This window comes from Limulus polyphemus, unplaced genomic scaffold (genome assembly GCF_000517525.1).
Source record: "Limulus polyphemus unplaced genomic scaffold, Limulus_polyphemus-2.1.2 Scaffold254, whole genome shotgun sequence".
In the NCBI taxonomy this organism is placed as follows: Eukaryota; Metazoa; Arthropoda; class Merostomata; order Xiphosura; family Limulidae; genus Limulus; species Limulus polyphemus.
In genome coordinates, this window is record NW_013665864.1 from 609,621 (window position 1) to 630,645 (window position 21,025).

Consider the following 21,025-nt stretch of genomic DNA (forward strand, 5'->3'; position numbering starts at 1 on the left):
TTCTCTTCCTTGGGAATATTCTATACTATTTGGTCTAATATTGTCTCCGAAATGGAAAGAGATTTCCTAGTTAGCCGTTAACCGTCATTGCGCATAGAGAAATGCCATACATCATAAATGACCTTTTAAGAAACAAGGGCATGGTTGTTGAAGGATTGAAAAATACAAAGACAAGACAATCAGGGCTTGCAGTACCACGGTTACGAGATATTATTCAGATCTTGGTTGCTGGATCAAACATTTTATTGTAAGGTATCCCTTGACGCTTCGAGTAGCCACAAAGTACTTCAATAATCCAAATTAGGCTGTCAGGACTTGATCCTGAGATAAATATACAAGACAAACGCTGACAAGTACTAAGTAGGCTTTACACAGATGGTCATCAAAGGAAACACATAAAACTTTAAAGAAAATTATACTAAAGGCAACCATGTTTGTTAATTTAGAATGACTAGAAAAGTTAATCATCAGTACGATGCAATCATTTGTAGTGTTATCTTACGAGAGCTTCAGAACATCTGGTTATCACATTTGTAATGCGTCTGGATTTGCTTTAATCAAAGAATAATCAACTAAATATAAACGTAATGATGAAATATAAATAAGTCATCATACATAATCAAGAATATATGTGTATGTGTATATATACGAACAATATTAAAGTCGGTGCAATTTAATTACTGTATATTACATGTCTTGTTAATGCTTTTTTTTCAGGCGTCATATCACTTGTCGTGTGAGGTGGAATACCACGAAAAGGAATCCTCTACTGACAACACTCAGAATTATTCTGACTGTTGGCAAATCGGCTCATAAATAAATTGTTTCTTTAAAGACTTGTTAATTGAAACTAGTACTTATTTTGAAAGCTATCTAAAAAATATTCCACAACAAATGAAAATATGGGTCAGAATTAAAACTTTAATTCACATTAATTTTATAAAATCTTATAAACATTATGACTGGTATTACCATATTTTATTCTATAAAATAATCTTGCTTCGGGTATGATATTATTTGATAAAATAACAAATCTTTAAAAACCCTTTATTTCAATAAAAACTGCAATGGATTTTGTGCGATACCACATAATATTCTTCAAGTTTTAAGATGTGGGTGCGTTATAAGAGTGACAGTCAATCTCTCAGCATGTATGATGGGTGGTAAGGTGCTGCTGATTAGTTGCCCTCCCTGTGATTAGTAGTTCAAAATTAGGGACAACGACAGATAGCATTAGTAGCTTTGCCATAAATACAAAATACAGATAACAAATGCAATGGATTCTTTGCAGTAAAAACAAACATTTTTTTTACATGTTGTCTCGTTTTGCAGTAAGTAGTCACGAGACGAAGTAACCTTCGTGCCGATCTGTCTCTAACCTTACAACAAAGAGCCTCAGTGTCTCAATGGTAAACTTGAGAGCTTATAACGCTAAAAATCGGGGGTTGATACCCGTTACGAGCACAGTGCGGATATCCCCTTATGTATTAACTTTGCGCTTGAAAACAAAAACAAAAATGGTAGCACAAAATGTGCCCTTTCAGTCATTCAGCTCAAGCCAGACATGGCAAAATGCCAAATAATTTCTTCAAAGATAACACTGTCACTTCTTTATAGAGACATGTAAAATTAAGTACAGTTTTGCTACACAAAACAAAACTTTAAAAAATCGTTTTATTTCAAAACTGTTAAACAATCGTCAACGTCCTGTTTTGACAGAAAGATTAAAACATGTGTTTGTGTTTTAAAAACGTAGAAAGCATAAACTGAAGAACATTTGCTGAGTAAAATAACAGCTTTTCAGCAATAATACTGCAAAGAAAAAACGTGATATGAATGAACCTACCATATTTTTGAAAAAGGGACCATATTGTAATTTCGGGAGACGCCCTTTAATAGAAGAGAAATGTAATAAACAAAAGGTTTTTAAAATACTTCTAGAATTTCAAATTAAATTGCATCATTACAGTTTAGCAACGGATTAATTAGACGGCAATAGAAGTTTAGTGATGAATAAAAGTACAGCGACAACAGCACCATAGTAATGGGAGAGTTTATTTAATTAAAATCAGTTAATTAGTTGTCAATCCAGATGAGACTACTTTGAAATTATTTAATAAAAACAAGGCGGTTGCTGCTTTGTGGAAACTGGACTATCTTAGAACTGTTTTCTAGGTCTGCTTCATACTCCTATGTGTTCGCAGGTTCGCAAGTGTATTGTCTTGCCAGTGTAAGAATCATTACATCCACCACATGTATATTTATACACGATCCGGGAACGCATAGGAGTAGGTAACATTTTTTTTAGATCTAAATAGATGTTGAATCCTAAAGGGTAATTTGAATATCATTTGTAGTTTAACACGATTCTTAATAACCCGTATGTTGGTTATTTCGCTATGAAGCAAGAGATCAGATACTACACGATCTAATGAAAAGATTGAATATAAGGTTACGTTTAAATGAGTCCGGAATAAAACTGTCAGTGAATATGTAAGCCTGGATATGTTTTTATTTTTTACAATAAATTGATGTTGTAAACTGGTTACTTAATATTAAAGTGCTTATAATCTCAATAATCCAAGGACATTTTTACTGTAATTAGAGCTTCGAAAAAGTAAAAATGTGCCATCAACATATCTTCTGTATATAGCCGGCTTGTATTCATGGGACATGTAATCCAGCCAAGAACGCTCATAATGACAGAGAAATACGCTTGAGAGAGTCGACTCTAAATTCCGAAATGTTCAAGTGTTAAATATCTCTTTCCGTCTCATATGTGTCAAATGTTCGTTGCTGTATCTTTATTCATCACAAAAATTTAGCTATAACTCATTGTCAAAATATTTATAGCATGAAAAAAAAGACAATTTTTCTATAATTTATAACTGTCATTAATTTTATATTTTGTAATGTTATCTCCAAAGAGAAAGTATATAAGTATATGTTATGAAACACCACAGCGAGATTTAGAGCTGAAATATTAAACGTTTTTTTTTTATCTCTAACATTCAGACGATTACGGAAGTTACAGTTTTTTCATTACATGAAAAAGTGCAAATTCTTTTTTGAAAAATTCTTCGAAGCGAATAGGATCTTGAACGGCTTTCCATTTTCCGTTGTTTGTTAACTCAGCCATCAAATTCTTGAAACTTTCTTCTTCTTTCCCTTCATTAGGATTTACAGTCAGCCAACAGATTAAGCCCCCTGTAAAAAAAATGCTTAAAAAATAAATATGGCGAAAACTTTTGAAAAAATGTATTAATAAATCCGAAACATATTTTCATATGATACACTGAAATTTGCTGATAAATAAATGTAAAAACAATATTGATAAAATATAAAGTGCTTGAAAAACACAGTAATTGACGGTTTTTCAAAAACTTTCAAATAACTTGTGTTTAAATATCCATGGATATTTTGAACTTTAAATACAACTTAATAGTGTTACTGTAAATATTTCAGAAGGAAATATTTATATTCAAATGCATATTGAGTTAATGCCTTTATCGTAAATAAATGTTTGTATAAATTAGTGTATATATATATATATATATATATATATATCGACATAAAAAAAATGTTTTTAGCCCCCTCAATAGCTCAGCTGTAAGTTTGCAGGCTCCCACCGCAGAAAAAAAAACGGATTTCGTTTATGCTTAACAAAAAAAACGTTTTTTAAAGAAATGATATAATTTATTTAACTTTTAACTTTAATCCATTTCAAACAATTGGATATTAAATATGTTCTAAAAACATTATGTAACTTAATGTTTTTAACGATTTAAAACGATTTCAGTTTTACCAACAATACATTTCATAAGTTTTACCTATCGTATATAAATCATTTGTAATGGCCGAAACATACGAATATATAACGTACCTTGCTTCACCATTGCTAAAACCTCATGGAAAGCACTGTATGGAATATGTCCTGGACCAATTCCTCCACACGAAATTGCAACGTCGTAAGTACCTAAAAGTTATGTTATTACATACAGATGTCGATTGAATAAGTAAAATATTCGCTGCAATAACAATAACAAGACAGCTCTTTTTTTAATTAGTACAGCAAACAAATCTAAACACCAAAGATCTCGATCAAGAAAGTAAATATGAATTTACTTTAGAGAGTTTAGTAATTATGAAGTAATTTCCTCTTGCAGATACAAGAGGAAATACATATTATGATTCGACAAATTATAAATCCTATCTGAATCAAAGATCAAACTTTTAAACATTTCACAATCGACTGAGTATTACTCAGTCGTACTTTGTGATTTTATTTTCTTAACGTTAGAACGGTTTACATTTAGTGTGGCCTAAGTCAGATCTACTTCAGCAGAATGTCTAAAACGCCGTTCACAAAAGGAACCAAGTCAGGATTATATCATGATAAGTTCTGCCCCTGCAATATTTACACTGTCTAAGAGTTCTAATAAGACAATATATATATATATATACTACTTTTATGTGATTGAAAAGTAATAACTGAAAACGCACGCGTTTAGGAATGCTGTTCCCACTTTCACTGATTGTGGAATGAAATGTATACAGATATGTGTTAAGAAAAGAAACTCACAATAGAAATTTTTCATAAAGAGGCCTGAAAATACTTATTATCTCGTGAAAATATAATATTTCTGCTGTTTCAAGATAAAAAATAACGTAAGTTTTAACTGATAGATAATTCAAGATTCTCAGTAATTTTTTACACCAGTTACCTTTGCCACATTTAAAGGAAATCACCGAAGGATTTCTACTACTTGTGTGTGTTTTGATAACATGTTTAACTCTTTCACTTGTAAATTTGAATAAACAAACCGTCACAAAATATAATAAAAGTAATTAACATACTGCGAGTTTTTTTTGTGTGTTTTTTTGGAACTTAACTTTGAATTATATTTTTTATTCTACAGAATACGAAATCCCAGAAATATAATTTTACAATTGTAGAACGATTAAAAACTGGAAATGTATGATTAAAGAATAAAAATTCGCATTAATACAAAGAGTTAACTTTCCTTCATATATGCGGTACTTAAACATAAATAGGACCAGTAATATTTAAAAACTAAACAGACGGATTTAAAAAACTAATCATAACATGTTAATAACATGAGATTCTTTATCAAGGAGGTAAAATTAAAAGCCTCTATGTTTGTTTGTTTTCCTTCAGTAATTAACAGAACGTTTTTACTTCACATTTGAAATAACTTTTCACTTTAGCTAAGATTTTCTTCCAAAACTGAGCTGAGATGTATTAAAATAGTGAAAACATCACAGGATACCGTTTTGTTTTATTTGTCACCCGTTGTCCCCAAAACGCGCACCGCACGTTATGGCCTTGAATGCGCTATAGCAGTCACGGTCAAACTATATTACTTGAATAACCAAGGGTGGTCTAAGAGTTAGCGGTGGGCGCTGTTGTTTAGCTGCCTTCTCGGAGGTTTTAGATTTTATCGGTCTGATTGATGACGGCAATTACTTATTAAAACGTTCTATAGTTTTATTTTCTAATTCTACATATCCTTGATTTAGCTATTTTATTATCATACATATTCTGTTTGAAGACTCTTATTTGACGTCTTTCATCTCTGTATGATTTTCCTATCGAATACTACTTCGTTAAGTTTATTTGCAATATAAAAGAGGGGCCTCCTTTACCGCTTTTATTTTCCCGTTTTTAAATTTCATAATACGTGTACAAGTGAATTTGGGCCCGGCATGGCCAGGTGGTTAGAGCGCTCGACTCGCAATCTGCGGGTTCGAATCCCCGTCACACCAAACATGCTTGCCCTTTCAAGCCGTGGGGGGCGTTATAATGTGAGGGTCAATTCCACTATTCGTTAGTAAGAAAGTAGCCCAAGAGTTGGCGGTGGGTGGTGATGACTGGGTGCCTTCCCTCTAGTCTTACACTGCTAAATTAGGGATGGCTAGCGCAGATATCCCTCGTGTAGCTTTTCGCGAAATTCAAACAAACTAGTGAATTTTTGAATCATTTATTCTTTTATTTTCCTGTTTTTAATTTCATAATACGTGTACTAGTGAATGTTTGATGATATTTTATTCTTTTATTTTCCTGTTTTTAATTTCATAATACGTGTACTAGTGAATTTTTGATGATATTTTATTCTTTTATTTTCCTGTTTTTAATTTCATAATACGTGTACTAGTGAATTTTTGATGATATTTTATTCTTTTATTTTCCAGTTTTTAATTTTATAATACGTTTACTAGTGAATTTTTGATGATATTTTATTCTTTTATTTTCCTGTTTTTAATTTTATAATACGTGTACTAGTGAATTTTTGACGATATTTTATTCTTTTATTTTCCTGTTTTTAATTTCATAATACGTGTACTAGTGAATTTTTGATAATTTTTTATTCTTTCATGTTCCTCTTTTTTAAATTTTCTAATATGTGTGCTGGTGAATTTTTGATGATCTTTTATTCTTTCTGCTTGCAACCTAAGGAACCTGATCAAATTTATCTGTTAACTAGCATGTCAGAACGGTATAAACCTTTATCCTACCAGTTCAACTTCAACTAGAACATACCATCCTTAATCGGTGACTTATTACCACAACCCAAAAACATATGATAAAAATTCCTGTAGACGTTCTTTTTTCGTGCAATTTCCAACATTTTCTTTGTTCCATCCAAAGCATCGATGTTCTTGTAACCCATCTCTTTCAACTGTAACATAATAACAAAAATTCACAAAATTAGAAAACTAAACGTAACTTATCTCTTTGACCTTTAATATATCAGAATGAATTCACATAATTATAACTAATATCATACTAGGCTATTCTAAAAAAAATCACTACGAAATGCCAAACCTCACGAACAGGTTTATCTTAATTTGAATTTTGTGAACTTTGATCAAATAGATATATTGGATAAGAATGCTATAAAAGTTTCATAGGTATTCATGTGTTGTAAAAGCATTAAATAACTGATCGGACAAAATTTTAAAATATTTTTATTGTATTATTATTTATTTTACTGAAAATGACTATTAATTTTACATCAAAGTGGAAATTTTCTTTTTTTTTACGCACAAATGGTCTTAACATACTGAGCAAAGTTATATGAACTATTTGTTGTAGACTGTTTGAAATGGTACCTTTATTTCTAGATTTATATGAAATGTTACGTCATGCAGGGTGTATCTTTAGTATAATCTGGATTTATCTCCTCCCTCCGCTAAAAAAAAAAACTAACTAGAAACAAATTGGTCAACACAATATTTATCTGAACTAATGATGTTGGATTCGAAGATGGGTGAAAATAGCAATTTTTTTCTTTCTTTTCTGAACATAAACTCGTGTTCAACTTCAGTTTGTTACCCCACCACAAAACAAACTATAAAGAAATTAACAAGAATAATACTCTTCTTTCTAAAATAATCGTAACCACCTATGACATTTTATTCTGTAGAAAACCTAATGTAAACCTTCCATGTCAATATAATAAATACATCTTAGAAACAGTGCAATAAGGCTGCCTGATGTGTGTGTTTTAAATATTGTTTAAACGACTAGGAATGTTGAGCTCTGTCTTAATCACTGTTTCGTTAAAATGGACAAATAAATGACAAATACGTTTCTTTTGGTTAATCGTCCAAAGATAGCCGCGTTAGTCGTAACTGATAAACTAGTCACTAGAGGGCAAACAGATAGACAACAGCACCCACCACTAAGTCTTGGGATATTTCAATCGAACTGTGGATTTGACCGTCACTCTCATAACGCATATATGACACGAAAATGTGGAGAGCGATTTTTCAGTAACGGGACTCCAACATGGATTCTGGAATTGTAAGTCCTGTACGCTAACTGCTAGGCTACGCTCGGGCTCCTGAGATTTTGAGGAGCAATACACTTATCACGTGTTTAACCCTAAACTGAAATTATGTTTTGTCTAGAATCTTTCTTGCATAATTAAGCTATTTAATCGACGAATAAAAATTATTCAGTAGTGTTTAGTGATATTTTTGAAAATTTACGTTTGTTTTTTTTTTGTGGAAGAAAGCTTACATGGTTATCTGCAAGGCATTATTTATAACTTATACAATATTTAGTCAACCCTCAAAGGTCTATGCTATCAATAAGAAAACGTATGAGGAAATTTAATTTCAACAAAGATTTAAAAATACGTAAATGATGCTAACTCTGTAAATCATATTATTACTTTTTTACCTACTTTTATTCCAACATTGCCAGTTCCAGCTGCTATATCAATGATTTCCGCATCTTCTGGTACGTTTAACTTTGCGAAAGCTTCAGTTATCAGTTTAGGTCCATTGTAATTGAAGAGGGAAACTTCCTAAAAAATGCACATAAAAATATAAAGGCATCTGTATGTTAGAAGAATAAGACTTCACACACCTCATTAGTTTGTTGGGTATACATAGCTAATACTACACTAGACAACCCGTGGGTCACCCACTATTCAGAGGTTATGAAGAATTCAAGCTAATTTCAATATTGCACCGAAATGAAGGTTTATTTTGATAATTTAATTAAATATTTCAATCCATTCATGTTATTCATAATTAAAGAAAAGATATTTGATTGCTGATCGCGAGTAAAAAGAAAGACAATTTCATTTTTCAAAAAAGTGAAGTCAGAATTTTCAGGTATTGTGATGAATTAGTTCATTATGTTGTGTTCTTTCCTCTTAAACCTTCTACAAATATGAAACAGTAACACTTTATTTTTCCTTCGAATTACCTACAATAAGCAAGGCACATTATTGGGAAATTCTTCAAGATCTTGTTTTTGTCATCTTATGCCTTTTAATGAAGATGGGAACATTGACAGGAAAATAGATTTGAACGAAGAAGTTTCGTAAAGAGCGCGAACAGTAGTGTGATGTAAAATTACTCATGCTAGAAATTTTCATAAAAGTGACCCGAAAAACGGCGCTAACTCGGTAACCCGTGGCCCGATTTTAACGAAACTTGTTTTATTCTGTTTCTATTCTCATTTCATTTTTTTTGTGTATTTAATTACAGACAAGCAAACAAACAAACAATCTCAGAGTTTTAGTAGTATATAGATAACACAGTGTGTATCTGTCTGTCTGTGTCTCGGTCACACAATGATGTCATAGCAACTTATAACGTAATTTAAATAGTTTGGCTTCCTGTCAATTAGAAGCGAGTACGATTGAACGACAATTAAAGATATATTTGGACTAAAATGTCCAAAAAAATGCACCGTTTTAGCAATTTGAAAACGTATCTTTGTTAATTCGTCGAGTTACGCCAGAAAGGACGTAAATATACTTTGGTAGACATTTTATACAACATATTAAAAGCTTATCAAAGTTTTTAAAAAGGTTCTAACGTTAGGTCGTACAATAATACTAGAATATTATTTATTGATAGTATTAAGTGCGGTAAGGTTTAGCCCTAACTGAATTAAAGCAAAAAACGTACACAAGTTACAGTGTTGATTTATCTCTTTATCGAATTTAGGCCGAACTTAACTAATATTACGACTAGGACAAGTGGACTTATAGATTTAAACGTATGCGATTAGATTGTTTGTTTGAATTTCGCGCAAAGCTACACGAGGGCTATCTGCGCTAGCAGACCCTAATTTAGCAGTGTAAGACTAGAGGGAAGGCAGCTAGTCATCACCACCCACCGCCAACTCTTGGGCTACTCTTTTACCAACGAATAGTGGGATTGACCGTCACATTATAACGCCCCCACGGCTGAAAGGACGAGCATGTTTGGTGGGACGGGGATTCGAACCCGCGACCCTCAGATTGCGAGTCGAGTGCTCCTTAACCATCTGGCCATGCCGGGCCTCATGCGATTAGAATTATTTTGTATTACTCTAGAAATCCTGTATTTAAAAAAGTACTATTGCAATAAAGATAGTAATTTGGCCGCAAATGTTTTGTGGGTCTCTGCTAGTTTGTTTATAATTACCAGCCACTTATTAGTTTCTATCATATAGCCAAGTGGTACATCTGAGTCACAAAGATACAATTTATAAATTATCTATAGTTTATATAGCATCTCCACATCACAAAATACATATTTTTATTTTTAAGTCACCATTAAAAATATGAATTTTATTATTTTCAAATACAGCATTTGAAACATGCAAGTTCACACATTAAAATAATATATTTACAGTGTAAGTTTATTTTACAAATACACGTACTTTAATCACATAAAAAAGTACAGTACACCATTGTATATAGTACTAACGCATTGGATACCTTTAAACTTAGATTTAAAAGCAAACTCATCTGATCTTTAGTTAAGGCAGAGATCAACTTGGCTCTAAATACAGAACTTATGTTTCCTGACAAAACAAGAAACATGTTGCTTAAATATCACTCCCAGTCGCTCATCGGTCAGTGCGAAGATTTATAACGCTAAAAACCGGGTTTCAATACCAGTGGTGGGTACAGTACAGATAGCCCCCGGTGTAACTTTGTGCTTAACAACAAATAAAATATTTCTTAACTTTAGAGCAAGTTTCATTTTTGAGGCCCCCCCAGTGGCACAGTGGTATGTCTGCGGACTTATACTGCTAGAAACCGGGTTTCGATACCCGTGGTGGGCAGAGCACAGATAGCCCTTTGTGTAGCTTTGTGTTTAATAACAAACAACATCATTTTTGATAGTAACTTTAGCGACTGACAGTCACTGAACCAAAATTATACCACGGAAATTTCGTGGTTTACAGTATAACAGCTCTATTATGCCAATGTATTAAATTCATTCTTAAAATGTGCGAGAATCTCAAAGATTGAACTAATGAAAGTAAAGAAGATAGATTGTGGTAGTTGGATAGAAACATATAAACGTACCTCATCATAAGTCTCTGCCCATGATCCATAAAAGTTTTCAACTTCTTCAGCTGGTTTCTCCCGGAAGCACTCCTCTAAATAAGCATCCAAGTCCCCAATTCGTGTACTTTTGCTTGTATCAGACATTGTTTTCACTTAGTTCCTAATTGCAAGAAAAGTAAATATCAACGTTATTTCCAACAGACTAAAACAAATTCGATGACGAGGGACCCACTTTGAGACTAATAATGCTTGGAGACGGCTTGAATACAATAAAAAAACCGTCCCATGTTTTCCAGCATTGCAACTAAAAAAAAACATTGTATATCTATTAAAAACACAGTAATTTTAAACAAAGAACCAAACGAAAAATCAAGGAAACCGTCTAAATTGAACAAAACAACCCTACTCTTAAATCAACACTCTAGGGTGTCAAGATATCTCTTCTAAGACTTGCAACAGTATCCGGTCATGTGACCTCTTTGTTCTATACTGTATATATATATATATATATATCTGTGTCAGTGTAAACTACTTGTACCTGATGATGACAAAACCTTATCGAAACGTTGTACATTTGCTGTTATGTTAAACTTATATTAAAGTTTTTCTTTATTACCCATTCAAGCCGTCTCCAAGCATTGTTAGATTGAAAAAAGTTATTGTCAATTAACATAAGTTCTGTTAACGATAGTGTCATTTTTAGTTTCTTCCTTTAGATTCAGTTCCAATATTAATAACCTGTACTTTTAAAGTATTTTGTTAAAAATATTTACTTATTTACAGAATAAGTGAATGTAAACGGTTAGTGTCAATTATTATAGTATACCCCAAAATAGGGACGGTGGATATAACATTAGTTGTGGGCATGGAGTGCGTCAGGCGTCGCTCGTAGCTAAAGTTTAACATTATTTCAATGAAGTATTGTCAGTATATTGTTTTGGGCAATAACATATTGTTATAACTAAGTATTCTTTAACTACACCCACACTGTTGAGTACTTAAGTATGTCGGTACGGATGTGACTATCAGCATTACTAAGAAAAGAAATATGGTATACTTAACCCTTTCTTGTCCTAATGGTATGGAGTGCCCTGAGCGAGTGAACGCAACAAGATAGAGCAGGCGGTAACTTATGCAGTATTACGATGTTTTCTGGACGAACTTTAAGTAGTAACCTTCGTTACGACCATCCAATCATTGAGCTTAACGTGAGTGATTCAGATTGATAGATAGAGAGACGGCAATTAATGAATCAAAGATTTTTGTCCTAACAAACGTTTATTCAAGTATGATTGTAGAGTCAGTATCTCATTTCAAAAGTACATGTACCTTTTTTTTTCGTTATCATAACGTCGCAGTTTGCCCTATTTTGATATATGCTCTCTTAGAGATACGAGATATTATCTCCATGATACGTTAACAATATAAACCTCTTCTGTAAAATACGCAAAGAAAAAGAGATCATGTAAAACATACATTAGAAATACCAAGAGAAACCGAAATTGGTGTTAATAACTTTTGTTTGTTTTCGTGTAATATTTCTAGCTATGTGAGCAACTCCGTCTTTTAACAGTAAGTTTGGGATATGCATGTCATATAGTTGATAAATATTACTATTATTCATTGTTTTGTCATGTCACCAGCATTAGCATTACATAGATTAACATTTTCATTTGCTGTGAATGTTTTTATTGTATATTTAAAACCTCGTTCATACCAATAAGTTTATCCTTTAAGTTTGGAAGTTTCTCTTTGATTTTTTACCTTTTACGTTTACTCTCTTTGTTGTTGTCTAATGAACAAATAAAAAACTAATTAATCATGTGTTTTATGACAGACTAGCGTAAAAGCCCGTAACCAAAACTATTTCGTGTAAAACTGGCAATACACAAAAGAAATATGGAATTTCCTTTCCCAGGATTATTGCTCCTGAATCCATCACATATAACTGAGCACACTTACTACATATTGCTCCTGAATCCACTACATATAACTGAGCAAATATACTACATATTGCCCCTGAATCCACTACATATAACTGAGCAAACATACTACATATAACCGAGCAAACATGTTGCATATTGCTCCTGAATCCACTTCATATAACTGAGCAAACATACTACATATTGCTCCTGAATCCACTACATATAACTGAGCAAACATACTACATATTGCTCCTGAATCCACTACATATAACTGAGCAAACATACTACATATTGCTCCTGAATCCACTACATATAACTGAGCAAACATGCTACATATTGGTGCTTTTGGATAAAAGATCAAAACATACAATGACTGTGGAATGCATACACACATGTTCTTCTTCCGAGGAAAAGTCGTCCTCATCCCTACAGATAATTGGTATCTTTAATTTGTTTTCATTTATTCCCAAGCACAGATTTGCGATAATTTTTGACTCATTTTTCACAGGAGTCTTCCCGGCTTTCCTACCCAGATCCTACCTTGCTTGACGTCATAATGATATGGATTATGTGGTTTCACATATATAACGCCATGCCTGATCTGGTCCTGGGAACTACCTCCTTGACAGGTTTTTATATAGCAGAAAAAATGCCGAAATTTAGGAGCTGTTTACACTTATGTTAGCGATTAAATTCATCAAAAATAGGAACTGGCAATCAAAAGAAGAGGTATTATAGGAGAAAAAGTGGAATTGGATTCGTGTAACTCACGAAATTCTGAGAAATCGAGCGTGACCGACTGACACTTGGCTTTTATATGTATATTGATTATCACCGCAATTTATATAAGATAGTTGTGTAATTCTTACTTTTACCCTAATTCGCCTTACCTAAAGAATATATTTAATATACTCACAGTGGCCTTCCTCACTCCCTCTTTTGTTATGTCTGCAACATCCTTCTTAAACTCTTTCCCAGTGATTATACATAACCATTTCCTAATTACTAGCTCTTAATGCTCTGTCGGTATGTTTTGTTATTGCATGTACTGAACTGACATACACGAACATAACCACGTGACTGGGAAAGCACCTTTTATGAAAGACTGTCCTGTTTTTTTTTGTTGTTGTTTTGTTTTGTTTAACTTAGAACAGCCGGAAGATGTAGTTTAAGCAAATGTCAGCCGACCTAGCGCATAGTAATACCACAGCCATATTGTTGTACTATGTAACAACTAAGCCAGCTATTTTTAATTTAATAATAAGATCCTTTTTCTGGCATCACCTACGACTAAAACTACTGTACATATCAGACAGATATTGTACATTTTTCGTTGATATTATCGTCTGACTAATTAGAAGAGAAACAATGAAGAGATCATTAGCTGAAACATGAACACGAACTTTATCCTCCTGTCTCCTACATGACCGTGAAATGTGAAGAATATTTCAGTCTTGTCTTAGTAGTTTTTAGGAGAAACAGGACAATGGAAAAATAAGGATAGTTTGATGAATATTTTGTAGTAAACAAACTGTTTTTGTTTTAATTCTCAATGCACAATCATCCATTACTTGATGGCCTTTTGTTTGATAGTTTTGGTAAAAATCAACCTTGAGAAAAGCTGACAGTATATATTTTTGAAAGTAAAATAAGTGCAAACGTTTAAGTATATACAGATTCATTCATACTGGCACTACCAAACATTTTACTGCACGTCAAATAAAACTGAAGTTTATTGTAAACAAAATAACGACCTATATCTCCAGAACGTACCATCATTTGCTCATTATTTCGCTATTACAGCTTCGTCAGGAGCTATCGATAACTGACCACAGGCCAGGCAGCAAGCCAACATAATCTGCCGCCTCAGGGTATTTTTTTTTCGGCTCTTTGAACTGAAGGTGTCCCATGGCATCACATATTGAACCTCGGACCCTTCGATACACAACCTAACATACTAACTGTTTGGCTACGTTCAGCCTATAAATCAGATTGAACTTATATATCTGTTTTCATATTTTGATTAAAACTTAATAAATACTTTCTTAAGAATGTTTTAAATTTGACACTAACCATTTAGGCAATATTTGTTGTTTTATTAACATATAAATGACTATCCAGATCATTATCATCAGGGTTAATAATAACGGTTCATTTCTTTCGAAGGTCTGTTCTACACTGAAATAACTAAATATGGGCAATGCACAACAGAGTGTCACAAAATTGTAATGTTTTCTCCTGCTTCGCGATGTTAACTGTATTATTGTCATAAACGTTTTAATTAATACTTATGATAACATTTAAGAAAAATAAATCTAACGTTGATGTCACTTTGGAATAACTCTTAAGAAACTTACAATATCCTGTCAATAAAAATCTATATCAACACATAAACCATTTCTTTCTCGAGTGAACATCATAAGACAGCTTTGATTGTCGACTAAAAAGTCAAAACAACCGCCATACAGAAATTGATATCGAATTTATTATAATAAGAGCCACGTTTATTACAATCTAAGTGGATCAACGGTAGGTTAAAAAACTTAGAAATCTGAAAATCTCAGGTTCGATTCCCCGTAGTAGACATAGTGCAGATAATCCATTGTGTAGCTTTACACTTATAATCTAAAGATACAAACTAACATCTAAGTTTTTGTCACAACTCGAGCTGGACAAAGATCGTGTACACCATCACCAGGAAGAAGTCCGGAAAATCGAAGGAGGACAGGGAAGACAAAGTTGAGAAAACTAAAATCCAACAATACACCAAAGTTTATATTATATTATTCTATGCGTAATTTGATTTCGGAAACCGGAGGTTCCTCTAACGTTGTCGGATGCAGAAAGTGTAGGATTCTCCAAGTGAGTAGACGAAGGATTTGTAGTGTTCTCCTCAAGTTATAGCAACCGAAAATATGTAGAAACATTCAAAAGCTTTTTTGTGTGTTATTTTATGTTGTTGTTTTAAGATTTCTTACGTTGTGAACTACGTAAACTGTGTAGATGTTGTCTTGCTACTACTTTTGGAGTCGTGTATATAAAACAGAGCGTCGTTGTATAATTCGTATAGCTTCGTGATTAGCTAACTTCTGGGAATGAAGGACTTGCCAAACTGCATCATCTTTTACGCTAATATACAGCTTGTTTGATGGTTTTCTTAGTACGTTAAGATTGTTTAACCTCAAAGATTGCCTTTATAAATAGAAGATGTAAAGTATGGTATTCAGGCTTGTAACGATTCATTTAAACAACACTTAATCCTGGAAAGAACAATGGAGCTTCACGTAACTTTATTGGACACCGGACCCCTAATCATGTAAGAGTCACACAAAAAATACAAACACAAAATACCATCAGAATCGTTGTTAATTTCTGTCATTACTGACGGGAGGGGGGGGGGGAGGGGGTCCCTATGTATGTAGAAATAAATGGGTTCACGCAGTATTTTTTGTCAGTTATTTACACTGACTGTCGTAAAAGGCAAAAACTAAACCTTACTAAATATGAAGCAATATAAAAAAAAAAACAAGTCGGTAATTTGAGAGTTAACCAACGTTTACTTTAAACATGTAATATTCAGGTACACTGACACCCGAAAATGTTAAACGAAGAATGGTTTCGAATACAAAAAAAAATAAAAATATTTATTCAGATAAAATAACTTGTAACTTACTGGTCAACTTCCGGTTTGTTCAATAATGTCTACTGGTTACTGTGTTTGAGAGCAAATTGAACTTAAAACTTTCACCCTGGGTAAAAACAGTATCAAGAATAATGAAATACGACGCAATTTTTAGATGATTTATGTCACTGATTAAACATATTGAAGAGAACTAACCCCAAACTCATACTAACTTGCTCTAGTTTCTGTGCCATTCCTAAAACGAGTATAACCCCACTGCAGCAGGGTATGACTCAGAAACAGGGTCAAGCAAACATAAGATTTATGGAACAGTTACTGTATAATACAATTTTCGTGTAAAATAAAAAGTTATTGCAAATTTATCACCTTCGTTCACCCGCGTTATGAGGATTTCGCTAAGTACATTCAGAAAACCTGCACAAAAACTTTAAATATTTACCTCAATATACCTGAATAAACTGAGATATATTCTCAATTTATCTACAGTTGCCACTGAGAGATGAAGACCATACTAGTAAACTAACAAGTTAAATTATTTTAGGCTCTTGAATATATTGTTAAGCATCTGCTTGTTTGTTAATTTCCCGTAGAAATTCTTTCCAATAAACTTCAGCGATGCAAGTCCTTTCTTGATTAAAACTACAAAAATTAGTAATACACAGAATTTCCACAGTCACTTTAAACTTAACAACCTTTTAACACACGCTATAAATCACAGCGATTCACACACTTTACTTACGGTGCCTACTGCTCGCTTGACTCAATTATATATTTCTTCAGTCTATCTGCATATCTCTTTGATCACGCTGGTTTTTCTCGCCAGGCCTATATACTAAAAAAGAGGGCACTCGAACAAACTAGAGTTGTCAGGAAAATTCATGATCCTTCCAGAACTCCAGCGCGCATGCTTCCAGCGTCGCGTGACTTCCGCTGTCGGTAACAATATTTGATTAACTTTCCATTAATTTTAAAACAGAGATTTGAAAGCAATTTATTGGCTCAGAAGTTATGGCGAGAAATTATCTTGTATTTTATAATAAATAATACTACACATAAGCCTGAAAATGTGCCATATGGTACATGACTGTGACACTAGCGCATGCGTGTTGTTAAGTGATTAAGTGAAATCATAGAGTCGAACTATTTCGCAAAATATTATTAAAACTCAGAATTGAGAAATTATACTAAGTAAATTATTAGTGCATTACTAGTCAAGAACAACAAACCTACGCAAAAGTACGTAAATATAATATCAACGAACCACACGGATGTATAAATCTAAAACCCGTAATCGAAACATCTGAGTCAGAATGCATATGCTAAACGTAGTTGTATTTCTAAATACTTTTATTAACCACACTTTATTCAGCTTTAACAATAATGAGAACAAGTTATTTATCTTCTTACAATTTAAAATAATACCTTATATATATATCTTTGTCAGTTAAAATAGGAAACAAAATTTTCTTACTCCGCTATGGCCTTCGAAATATAAACAACTCGGACTGTTTCTTCTTCGTTTTCCTAGACGACGCGTTTGGTTTCGTTATCACATTCTGTAACTGATGAACATGGTTAACCATGTGAAGCTGAAGCACTCGACAGATCTCCAAGGTCACAAACATATACTTGATAAAATACAAGCGCATTGATATAATTATCTTCTTTTACTTATATATACTAACTTATATACGTGTAAATATAATAATCAGTGAAAGAAAATGTCACCAGTGACGAGATATAACGAACACACTAACAGTAATACTAGATGTACTTCAGCATAGTTCAGGAAAATGTTCTGTTTTGAGAGTACCGTATTTTTCGGTGTATAAGACGCACTTTTTTACCCCAAAATTTGATGTCAAAATCTGCTTGCGTCCTATACACTGAAGGTATGAATAGTATATATACGATATACACACAAGCCATGTGTAAATATATTTAAATAGGCATGCATAGTTTAGTTCAATTGAATGTGTTATTTATAACAATAGTAGTTTTTTTTTCGTTTAAAAACATAACTATTTATAATGCTCCCTAAATAATAAAAAAAATTAAATTACAGTGAAAGCAATGAAGATTTTGTAGGTTTTGAACCAAACTAAATAACAGTAAATGTTTTTTAGATTTACAGTATTTTCTTATTTTGATGTTTTGAGCTCTTTTGTGTTTAGAACAATGTATACTAATTTTTAAAGTATCAAATTGAATTTTTGTTCAATACAAAATCTTTCAAATGCGACTGTAGTTTTTTTTCCCCCAAAACTTTGTCTTCAAAATAAGGGTACGTCTTATATTCCGAAAAATACGGCAAATAAAACCAAAATTAAGAGTAACAAGTATTTATATTTCGTACTTTTAAAGTTCATATGTTGTGCTGTAGCCTATATACTGTATAATTCTTCTTGTGATTCATGGTATGCGCACGACAGTATAACTTGCAACGTTAAGCGTCCCTTATGTGACGTCATTTTAGTGTTTACTGACCGACTGACTGACAGACAACACACTACTGTATTGTAGTGCGAGTGGTAAAATCAGGTGACCCCTCCAGGCGGCCTTTTGCCCTATTTCGGGGAAATGAATGGGCACTTCATAGCTACCTAATAATTTTTTGTTGTTATTTGTTTGTTTCAGAATATTCACAAAAAAGGTATTCGACGGGATTTGAATATCATTCTTATGAAGCATTCACGGTCCAGAAATGAGGAAATCCATTTATTACTTTTATTTATTTATTAACATTTTTGAGGTAACGGGACGTTGGATCTCCATAGTCTGGTACGCTAAGACTTGGCCACGCACGGCCCAATACATAAGAAATACCAGAGTATACAAAAACAACAACTGATACTACATGTGTCATGTCAGGTGAGTCACCAAAAGCCCCCACTCACGTAGTTATGAACGACATAACTGTTTTATTTTTTGTTGAAATTTGCGCAAGACTAGTCGAGAACTAATATAGAAATGATAGACTAGAGGAAAGGCAACTAGTCAACACCACCCATCGTCAACTCTTGGGCAACTCTAATCGAATAGTGGGATTGATCGTCACATTATAACGCCCCCACGTGGTAAAAACATGATTTAGATATAGTTTTACAATAGATTTATAATTTGCTCGTTAGAAGCAAATAAGCATTGATTAGCACAGAAATTAACACTTCTAACGAACTTACCTCGCAGTCTTGAATTAATCACACATCACGTATACATTCACGTAGCAAATTAACCCACAAAATGTATAATCTTAACTAAAACTACAGGCAGCAAACGCAGCTTCCGTGTTTTAAAATGCACGATTTCTGATTTAAAAAAACAACAACAGAAATAATATATTATTAAATATATATTTAATATCGTAAAGCACTACTATTATTTACAACCCAAGTCTTACGCAATGTTCATCGTCGCGGGTTCGAATCCCATTACCGAACATACTCGCCCTTTCAGGCCTGGGGGAGTTATAATGTGATAGTCAACCTCACTCTTTGTTGTAAAAGAGTATTCCAAGAGTTTGCGGTGGGTAAAGTTGACTAACTGCCTTCCCTCTAGTCTATCACTTCAAAATTAGGGACGGCTAGCGCAAATAGCCCTTGAGTAACTTTAAGCAAACTTGAACAAACAAACACAACGTTCATATTTTACATGTTCTCGCAAATTCTCATTGGTGTTTCCATATTCTGCCAATCACATGTATAAAACATTTTGGACGTTCCTGGACTTGTTTCCGCTTCTTCAAACACTTGCACTGTGTAGGTTTCAACTTTTTAAGGACAAAAAAAAACTTGATAGTAAATTAGTATATTAATTTATATTTATTTCTTACAACTCGGATGAAAAAAAGTCTTGTATTGGATATTGCTTTGACTACTGTACTGCACATTTACAGATCCTTCTTTTTTAACTAATGCCGATTTACTAACTCCACATGATAATTGCCTTTGCTGTAACCTTCACTTTTTCCCCAATGACTAAGAGCATATGCCTGCAAAACTTGTTTCAACTTTAAATCATGTACCACTGAAATTAGTCGATTTTATTCTACGTATTTTGTCTTTAAATACTTTAGCTGTGACCTTCCTTTTTAACATGTAGTCAAGATTTGATTCAAGAAAATGTCACTAAACTATTTATCGTTTTCAAAATTATAATAATCACTGCGATTTAACTTTAAACTTTTCATTTATGTTTATCGAAAGTTTATCACTTTTAGGCACTCCAATACTTAACAACGCTAAACCAGGCCTTGTTGAAAGACTTGTGAAGGACGACACTTAGCAACGCTAAACCAGGCCTTGTTGAAAGACTTTTGAAGGACAAATGTTTTTAAGCAACCATCGCTTTATTTGTCAGCTCTGAAGTATTATTTGTTGTTCTTACAAGTTTTTCTCGTACAGTGATGACGAAATAATTTTTCTCTCCAAGTAACCAGTATTGCAGGTCAGGGGCTTAGCCAAGGGATAGGATGCGGGGGGGGGGGTTTGAACGACCACCCAAATATTCTAAAAAGTCTAAAAGATCCACTATCTTCTGATATTTTACAATAAACACTTGACTTTCATATAACTCACTTAACTTTATTATGTTGAAGAAATGGGCCACAATTTTTTGCTCCCCTCCCC

General features: G+C 33.0%; 1 protein-coding gene across 2 annotated transcripts; it reads right to left on the reverse strand.

The window, feature by feature from the left end:
• Positions 1-1,656: 1,656 nt before the first annotated feature.
• Positions 1,657-18,019, reverse strand: LOC106478853 (methyltransferase-like protein 27). Of its 2 annotated transcripts, none has more exons than XM_013939425.2 (6): positions 17,869-18,019; positions 10,848-10,989; positions 8,214-8,336; positions 6,563-6,701; positions 3,884-3,976; positions 1,657-3,207 (listed from the first exon to the last, which is right to left on the reverse strand). In XM_013939425.2, exons 2-6 carry the CDS (start codon positions 10,971-10,973, stop codon positions 3,029-3,031), a joined length of 660 nt encoding a protein of 219 aa, XP_013794879.1. In that variant the 5' UTR covers positions 10,974-10,989; positions 17,869-18,019; the 3' UTR covers positions 1,657-3,028. The 2 variants fall into 2 exon arrangements, with proteins under 2 accessions (XP_013794879.1, XP_013794878.1); XM_013939424.2 differs by lacking the exon at positions 17,869-18,019 and adding an exon at positions 11,892-12,044.
• Between the last annotated feature and the right edge of the window lie 3,006 nt (positions 18,020-21,025).